The sequence below is a fragment of the Ahaetulla prasina genome, chromosome 5, assembly GCF_028640845.1.
Source record: "Ahaetulla prasina isolate Xishuangbanna chromosome 5, ASM2864084v1, whole genome shotgun sequence".
In the NCBI taxonomy this organism is placed as follows: Eukaryota; Metazoa; Chordata; class Lepidosauria; order Squamata; family Colubridae; genus Ahaetulla; species Ahaetulla prasina.
In genome coordinates, this window is record NC_080543.1 from 64444955 (window position 1) to 64455014 (window position 10060).

A 10060-nucleotide genomic window follows, 5' to 3' on the forward strand; every position below is an offset into this window, starting at 1 on the left:
AATAAAATAAATAAATAAATAAATAAATAAAACCAGTGCAACTCATGAAATAGAGGGATCATGTGGACATAGCAAGTTATGCATATAACTACATAGCCACTCAATTGGTAAATCACACCCTAGTTTACTTCTCAGCCTATCATTTTTCAATATTGCATAAATAGCATTTGTGGCTTTCTTTTCATCAGGTTTTTCTTAGGCCCTTTTATAGCATTATTTTTTTCCTTCACTATAAAATGAAGGAATGCTAAAAGGTTTTTTAAAAAAGAGAAATCTTTCCCTTACTTCATTTTCGTCCCAAATTGTATCATTTGGGATGTCTGAAAAACAGTCCTCAAATATTTGAAAAGTTTGATTTGTTACGAATTTCCATGTTTTCAGCTAAATAATTTAGATCACTTCATAAAAGCCAGAGCTTTTGTTACACGGTAATTGAGAAGCTGTTTGGGTATCCAATGGCAGGTGAGATCGCTGATAGGATAGAAAGCATTGTTGCTTGATCAACATGTGTAATAGCACATTCACAATGGGGAAGACCATTGTGTGTTAAGGATCCAAAATACTTTATTCACAAATGGTTCTGTGCATGGAACAGCTGTTGCCAGGGGGAGGAGGGGCTGTGTACTTGATTTAAAACATGTTGAATGTTCCCATGCCTGGGAACAGAACATTGGTGCAGTTTTCCTCTAGGTTTTGAGGGACAGGGAGCAGAGAAAATCCCAAATTAACTGGGGCTGAGGGAAGGAAAGGCAGCGGGAAATTGGAAGAGTGGTAGGCTGCTGGTTTATTCTGCCACTCAAGCCTCAGAATAGTGGCAGTGGTTGAGGTGAGGCTATTAAGGGACCAAAAGGGCTGGGAAGGTGGAGCGTGCCTTTGCACTCCTGGCAAAGACAGGAGAGGAGTGTTTCCCTAGTTGCCCCATCCAGATTTTTTTTTAATTGGAAACCTAAGAAAAGCAAGAGCATTCTGGGTTTTATTTCTGACAAATGTGTATTATCCAAACCAATCCAGCAGAACTTCTGGAACCCAGTGGTTTGTTCAGACTTCAAAATAAAAGATTTCCCCAATTTTGTGTACCTGCCTATATTATGGAAATGCAGTGTTTAAATAACAGCAGAGCTAAAATGCAGCCTTGTTTTACTCCCGTGGGTGTTGGAGTGACATTAGATAAAGGAATACCTTTAACACGTGGAATAATTAAATGAAGTCATTAGATAAGGAGTAAGACAGCATTGTGAAAGATAATCAGGTTTTTTTTTCATATGTTATCTTATAAATATGAAATCAAAGGCGGGTTTTCATTAAAAACAACCTACAATGCTCTCTCCACCTTAGCTATACATTTCTCAAGTATATGTTGTAAAAGAAAACATTGGTAATTGCATAGCTGATTGGCTTGCACTGTGCTATTTTCCTGGTAATTCGTTTTCAGTTCAATTCAGCAAGTTTTCAGTATAGAAAACTTAAATAAATGTTGTTACTGACACTAAATAAATTCCAAGCAATAATTATTTAGTTGGATTATGTCACTTTATGATAAGAGCAACAATACCAAACCCTGGTGGTAATTCTTTCTTTTATTTTTTATTTTTCTTTTATTGTTCTATTATTTTACTTTCACTTTGTTTAAACTTCTTTTTTATTTCTTTGTTTTTTTATGGTTGTGAGCTGCCTAGAGTAGCCCCATGGCTAGATAGATGGCAAATTACTACTACTACTACTACTACTACTACTACTACTACTACTACTACTACTACTACTATATTATTATTATTATTATTATTATTATTATTATTATTATTATTATTATTATTATTATTATTATTATTATTATTATTATTATTATTATTATTATTATTATTAGATTTGATACCTAGGATGCTATTTGTGATACATTTTTAAATGTTCAGTTGATGGAGTTTCTAATAATAACAACAACAACAACAACAACACTTAAGAAAGAAATGGAAGGCCTGATTCTTGCAGCCCAAGAACAAGCCATCAGAACGAATGTAATCAAAGCCAGAATAGAAAAATCTGCTTATGATCCCAAATGCAGACTCTGCAAAGAAGGAGATGAAACCATTGATCATATACTGAGCTGCTGCAAGACAATAGCTCAGACTGACTACAGACAATGTCACAAACACAGTTGCTCAGATGGTCCACTGGAACTTGTATCACAACTACCATCTACCTGTGGCAAAGAACTGGTGGGACCATAAGCCTGAAAAACTGATCGAAAATGAGCATGTAAAACTACTGTGGGACTTCCAAATATAGACTGACAGAGTTTTGGAACACAATACCCTGGATATTACGATTGTGGAGAAGAAAAAAGTGTGGATCGCCAACATTGCCATAACGGGTGACAGCAGAATCGACGAGAAACAACTTGAAAAACTTACCAGATATCAGGACTTGAGAACTGCAGAGACTCTGGCATAAACCAGTGCAGGTGGTTCCAGTGGTACTTGGCACACTAGGGGCTGTGCCTAAAGATCTAGGCAAGCACTTAAAAACAATTGGCGCTGACAAGATCACCATTGGTCAGCTGCAGAAGGCCACCTTATTGGGATCTTCTCGCATAATCCGCCGATACATCACGCAGTCTTAAACGCTTGGGAAGTGTTTGACTACTGATTAGTGATACGAAATCCAGCAAAGTTATCTCATTTGCTGTGTATACTGTCATTTTGTGAATAATAATAATAATAATAATATAATGAGACACCAGAGTCAAAGAAAAAAAACTGGAAAAAATCATGAAATATTGTGACCTGGCCATCAAAACTATGCGATTATGGATGAAACATATAGCAGTGATACCCATTGTCATCGGGGTACTTGGTACTATGTCTAAGAATTTTACAAAATTATTATTATTATTATTTATTATTATTTATTTGATTTTTATACCGCCCTTCTCCCGAAGGACTCAGGGCGGTGTACAGGCAAAATACATCAATAAATTGCAGCTTCCTGCAATAACACCAGTGGAACTACAAAAAACTGCGCTACTTGGAACATTGTACATCTCAGGAAGGTACTTGGTTGATACTTAGGATGCTGGCAGCAACCTGTATCAACCACCAGCGCCAGTCAATAATATTTGTGATACATTTTTAAATGTTCAGTTGACCTGAGTTTCATGTTTAATGAATAAAAGAGATAATAATAATAATAATAGCAGCAGCTCTGCATTTGGAGTTTTCTCAAACTTAACAGAGCAATCAATTTGATTTTTTCTGATGGATAATAAGCTGCCAGTTTGGAAGTGAATTAAGAGTGAATTTAGAAGGCTCAATGGGTCTAGTGACAGCAACAAAACAAGTGTGCAATTTCCAAACACCTAGAAATAAATAATGTACACAAATCTACAGGTATTGCGTGTTCATGTTTATACTTTTGGAAGCTAGAAATGTGCTAAGCAGTTTAGAATTTCAGAAATACTTATTTACTTATGTGAGTGACTTCACAATCACCAGGAGTCAATCCAGCAGTATTGACTCCCAGTGATTGCCTAAATAAGTCCCTACAGCTTTCTTGGCAAGATTTCAGAATTGGTTTGACATTGCCCACTTTGGTTAAGAAAATCACTGGCCCAAGGTCACCCAACTGGCTTTGTGGCTAAGGTGACACTAGAACTTATAGTTTCCCAGTTTCTGTTCACTACACCAAATTGGCTCTACTCACTTAGTTTCTTAGTTACTGGATTTATCTTCCACCATGGTCAACAAGCTCTCAGTAAGTACTGAGTGATATACAACAGTGATAATAAAAATATCTATTTAAAATAACATAAATAGCAACAATAAGTAAATGAAATAATATAATAAATGGTGTGATTTTTTAAAAAATCAAGAAAATGCTTATACAGAAATAGTATTTTATTGTACATTTACCTTCTGTTCAGCCTCCAAAGTTTAACATTTGTTGATAAAGTTTTCATCATTTCGATTATATACAAAATAATATCAGGCTGTTATAAATGATTTTTTAAATTGTTATTGTAATAATAATTACACAGTCATTCAGATTTTTATTATGTCTGGGTAAGACTAGGATCAAACTGAAAAAGAATTGCTGGTGTTGTAGGACCTGAGGAAAAATCTTGTGGAAATTCACCAAGCACTGTGAGTCTGCAATTACTCTATGTAAGGGCAGGAAGAATAAGATCTTTGTTTTTACTAGGTTTTCAAGCAGTGCCAACCAATATGCCTCCACCGCGTAAACTACCTCACCGTTCCTGGGCTGCATCCATACCAACAATTCTCACTCACAGTGCCTTGAATGTTTTATTGCTGCCCTCACCAACCCCTGGACTCATGCCAGGACTTGCGGGAAGTTATCTTTGTTCACCACTTGAACGTTTTCTTGGATCGGTTATTATGAGGAGGCATCTCCAAAGGATTATTCAGCAGGAAACGGTACCAGTAGGATTAAAAAATTTAATTCCATTAAGCAGTTGCTGAAAGGCAAAGCTTCATTTTTCTCCTAGCTTCAGTATGCAGGGAAGTAGAAATTGTACTTTTGGAAACCATGTTTTTAATTGTGTGGAAGCATATGAAACAATATATGTTTATCCCAAATGTGACTCAACCAATACTATATTATCAGTCCTTTTATTGAAAAATACCTAAGTTCCTAGGAATGCAAGTTGGAAAGCATCTTGTTTAGTAGGTAGTCCTTGACTTACATCAGTTCACTTGGTGACTGTTTGAAGTTACAACAGCACTGAAAAAAGTGACATGACCATTTTGCAGCATCCCCATGGTCACATGATTTACGTTCAGACACTTGACAACTGACTCAACATTTCTGTCCTGGGGTGAAATGATCCCCTTTTGCGACTCTCACAAGCAAAGTAATTGGGGAAACCAGATTCAGTTAACAACCATACTACTAACTTAACAACTGCAGTGATTCACTTAACAAATGTAAAAAATAAAGTCATAAAATAGGGCAAAACTCACAATAGATTTCTCACTCAGCAACATAAATTTTGGCTTCAATTGTGGTCGTAAGTTGAGGACTATCTGTATTTGGAAACATTTGATCCAAATTCTGACTCCTCCATGAACTTGTTTGTTGTCCAAGTCATCATAAATCTGTTATAATTAGTAGCAAAATAAGAATTTTATCGGAGATATATTTCATATTTGAGGAGTTGAGGAAAAATATGTATTGCCTTGTTAAGATATCAGATACTATGCCCACTGCTGACTTGATAATAAAGTATTTTCGTGTGGTAGGAGTATAAAGCAGTATGCAGTTCTTCACAGTTTAAATGTTCAGATATTTTTGTAATGCTACTGTACTGATAATTAAGCAACTTATTTATTAATTATTGACAGAGAGGAACCTGTTAAATTTCATCAGCCAATAGCAATGATGCCTTTCATTTCCATTTAAATAAAACTTTCTGTTGCTATTCAGACCATAATAAAGCTTGGATAAGAACTTTCATTTTAATCAGATATCTTGGCTTTTTTTAAAAAACAGTTGCAGCTACTCAATGCCAATGAACCTGGAGTGATCATGTTCAAAACAGATGCTCTGAAGTGCAGAGTTGCCCTTAATCCCAAAACTAACCAGACCTTGCAACTAAAAGTAGCACCTGAAACTGCAGGCCAGTGGAAGCAAGAAGAATTGCAAGTTTTGGAGAAATTTTTTGAAACCAGGGTATGTATATGTCCCATGTTATTGTAATGCAGTGCTATCAAACTCCCGGGGCACAGGCCGGATGTGTCATGCCCACACCTGGTTTAGCGAAGAGGAAAAAAGTCCCAATACCTCATGTGATGCCTATGTGACAACATGAGTTTGACACCCCTGTTGTAATGTAACTGAGGGCTTAATGAACAAAGTAGTTAGGGTGCTGTGATTTTTCATGGTAAGAGGTCTTTGAACTAATTTTCATGGAAAGAACAGAAGCCACTGTTCCATGATCAGAAGCAGAGAAACATTGAAAAAGATTTTAAAAACTGTATCCAACCATGAGCATCTGACCCAGCTTTTCCCAGTTTTGTGGTGTTCATTTGAACTAAACTACAACTTTCACAATGTTACTAATTAGAGAAATTACATTTATTCTGGAGATAAAGCCAGGGAAAACTTACCTAAGAAACATTATAAAAATACTGCATTTATTGCAGGTTGCAGGGCCACCATTCAAAGCTAATACTTTAATAGCCTTTACCAAGCTACTGGGAGCCCATACACATATTCTTCGGGATTGTGTACACATCATGAAGCTAGAGCTGGTAAGTCCATTTTGTTCTCATCATTATTGCAAGTATTTTCTCTTCTTATATTGAAAGTGGATTATTTATCTATTTCAATGGTATATTTTATTAAATAGTTTCCTGATCAGGCAAGCCAGCTGAAGTGGAATGTACAGTTTTGTTTGACAATTCCTCCAAGTGCTCCACCGATTGCACCTCCAGGAACACCTGCGGTTGTGCTGAAATCAAAAATGTTGTTCTTTGTAAGTAAAATAGTGGGTTCTAATGTTGATGATTCTATTGGGTGTGGTCTTTAAGAACACATGTAATAAAGTTAATTCACTGCTTTACCTGAGCTTAAGTATGACTAGTATAACCTATATTAACAACATCTTTTGAAAGACACATAAAACCTTTTTGGAACTAGTCTAGTTACTTAGATTTTAAAAAATAGTTCCTATTTAATTTGTGCCGATAGTGCTGCCTTCCCTAAACTAATACATTTATGAACAACTTCCAGAATTCCAAGCAGCAGAAAAAAATCAAAAGGCACCTATTTTCTTCTGAAACAGCCTTTTAACCTCGTATATGCAGACATAGCTATTACCAGCAACTATAACAAGCCCTAATAATATTAAAATGGCACCTGCATCATGATATAAGTACAGATGATACAATTACATACATAAATTGCATCATTTATATGAGATTATGGTGCATGTATCATTATTTGCTCGTCTTGCTTTTCCATGAACACTTCTAGTAATTCTTTAGTAGAATTATTCAGCAGTTAAATATTAAATATGATCTTAAAACACTGTATAGATGCAGAATTACTCTGGTAACATTGTATATATTGTTCTGTTTGGCAGCTTCAGCTAACACAAAAATCTGCAGTTCCACAGGAAGCCATGAGCATAATCGTTCCAATCATTTATGACATGGCTTCGGGTACCACCCAGCAGGCAGACATTCCCCGGCAGCAGAACTCTTCAGTTGCTGCTCCCATGATGGTTAGCAATATTCTAAAGAGGTTTGCAGAACTGAATTCACCACGGCCAGGTACTGTACATGTGCAGTAGGTCAAATCATGTGTATGCTTGAGTTGCCAGAGTTTCAACAATTACACTTTATATATTGCACTTTATCATGACTCTTGCTTTGCCTTCATTGGTTTTATTAAAACCTGGTTTTAGTTAATGCATGTACATGATAAACTGTCTGAATATACTGCTCTGTGATGTCAGAAGGGTTGTATTATTGACATGACATGGACTTTATATTATTGACCAAGGAAGTGTAATGCATTTGATGACTTGACTTATACTACTGTGGTCATAGTTACACTATTTTAAGCATTACCATGTGACTCACTGTATATACTTATGTGAAATATAGTACTTGTTAGTCATCCTGCACTATAGGAATATATCTTCCCATTTATTGTAATTTATTTGTTATAAGGCTGGTTGCCTATCTTGTTTTCATTTGTACTCTTTCAAGGAAAATCGGGGAGCCAGCAAGATGGACCGATTTATAAATTATTTACAAAGTAACGTATTATAGTACTAGCTTTATTTTCTGTATTTCATAACTAACATCTTGTCTTGACTGTATCTTCTCTTCTGTGCTGCCTTGTTTCTGTGAGATACTTTTGTATTCAGTTTCTCTTTTTCCCTTAATAAAAGTGTTAGAAACTTTTGAAATGCACTTTTTTTTCAACAGTTTTATTGTTGGGTTTGCAATTTCTGCCCAAGACACTAATCTCTCAGGCTTGGTTTGAAATTACAAATAATTATATTGGCTTTATAGGGTAGTATAATCATACTGATGAGCAGTGATTCTAAAATTGCACTATATACACTACAACTATATGCAAGCAGTTTATAGGATTGAGGTGGTATGGATGATGCCTCTTCAAATGCTTGCCTTTATTTTTAGTAATACTCCGTCTGAACCTCTGATCGTCATGGAGGTAAATGATTTTGGGACAGTAAGCCATATATTTCCACCAAGGTATATGGTTTAAGGTGAATTATCCAACATTCATGCAATAGTCGCTAGCATTTGGACTATTATGTGGGCTACCTGTAATTCATGCATGCTTCAGAGAGTAGCTTAACTGAGTTACTTAAGCAGTGAACAATTAGTGGAGCATTGGTCATCTGACTCTACACTTGGGGCTTAACCAAAACTGGAAAAAAATAAAATTAGCATATATGGTTTTAAACTTGCAACATCTTTTCTCACATTGCTATAAAACATAATGGCATCAAAATAATTAATGCATGCCTTTTAAATGAAAGCTTTGAGACAACTCCATGACTACTTTTTACTGCTTTGTCATTTTAAAATAGTAAGTTGAAGCCCAGTGTACATTTAAGTAACATATATACTCTGCTGGAAAGCTTCCTGTGTTATAAAGGCTTCATTAATTGTATTCTTTAAAGGTAAACACAGCAGCATTTTCAAAAGCTGTAGGCATACAGTTTGTGTAGTTTTTGCCAGGTTAAAAATAAAAAACATTCTGCTTGAGTTATCACTTTTGAAATTGTGGATTTTCTTTTGTCTTTGAGTCACTTGTCAAGAGAAGTGCTGGGATTCTCCTAGAGGTTTTTTAATGGTTTGTATAGTGTTGATATAATTAATTCCAAATACTACTGACTTCTTATTCTGATTTAATAATAACTTTTTCATTTGAAGATTGAAAAATATTACAGAATAGTTAATGTAATTGTTAACAGCAATGCCAGCACTAGCTGTCCAATTGCTTTGTATTTTTTAATAGTCATCAGAAGCGTTCCCCAGTACTATAAGCATGAATTGGTCATTCTTTGGCAATATAGTTTAGCATTCACATTTCCTTTAAGGAACACGGGATAGTATATACATGGGAGACTGAGAAAAATATTTACAGCCAAATAGAATTTGGTTGCTAATCCACAACCAACAGTTTGTCTTTTGGCTCTTTTAAATGCATGTTCTTTCCTGCATATGGAAAATCTCATTAGCTTGGATATTTGTGTATCTTATGTTGTAATTGGTATTTAAAAGATATACCTTTTATTTTCTATACCAACTGCACACTTTCTAGTAAGTTAGAACAAATCAGTAATATAGACAATTGGAATTCTGTTTATGGTGCATAAATTGTGTATTTGTTAGTTAGTTGTTTACATTTTGTGTTTATCACTGCCATAATGTAATTCACTTCTCTAACTTCTTTTTCTTTCCCTTGTTCTAGGTGAGTGTACAATCTTTGCAGCTGTTCGTGATTTAATGGCTAACCTTACATTGCCCCCTGGTGGGCGCCCATAGGCTTTTATACAAGGGTAAAAATGAGATGAAATGGAAAACTCTGAAATAAAGCCTTTGGTTACTTAGAATGGAAGAAACATTTTCACGTGTCACAATTTTAAAAGAGCTGATACAATGGATTGGCCTACTTTCAGGGATGCACTGTCATCAGTTTTTTTTCTTTGGTACAGCACTCTTAAAATGTTTTAAAACATTTCAGACTCATAATAAATTTATGTATCCACTTGCAAGTAAAGAATTAATATTCTGTTTTATACTTCAAAGATTATGAAAATGCCAAATTTGTTTATTTAAATGTTTTTTTCTGATGTCCTGGTGTAATAGTCTTTTTTAAAAGCAGAACTGTCATTTTTTGAATACTGTAAAACTATGAAAAACTTTATATTGAAACTGTATTTTAATATTACTGCTTTGAAATGTTAAAAATGGACTTGTTATAAACATGTCCGCAAAAGCAATATTTAATAAACTAGATTTTTTTAAAATAAAGGGTATTTTTAAAATGTGCATTTATA

The 10060-nt window shown here is 34.9% G+C and overlaps 1 protein-coding gene across 6 annotated transcripts in view; it reads left to right on the plus strand.

The window, feature by feature from the left end:
- The window catches only part of MED14 (mediator complex subunit 14), a 91864-nt gene extending 81830 nt beyond the window's left edge, over positions 1-10034 (plus strand). For all 6 annotated transcript variants that reach the window (XM_058186182.1, XM_058186184.1, XM_058186187.1 and 3 more), the window contains 6 exons: positions 4195-4430; positions 5506-5685; positions 6159-6266; positions 6365-6490; positions 7100-7289; positions 9472-10034. In XM_058186182.1, coding sequence (XP_058042165.1) covers positions 4195-4430; positions 5506-5685; positions 6159-6266; positions 6365-6490; positions 7100-7289; positions 9472-9545 — 914 coding nt within the window. In that variant the 3' untranslated portion in view covers positions 9546-10034. The remainder of the gene's footprint in view (positions 1-4194; positions 4431-5505; positions 5686-6158; positions 6267-6364; positions 6491-7099; positions 7290-9471) is intronic.
- The last annotated feature ends 26 nt before the right edge of the window (positions 10035-10060 follow it).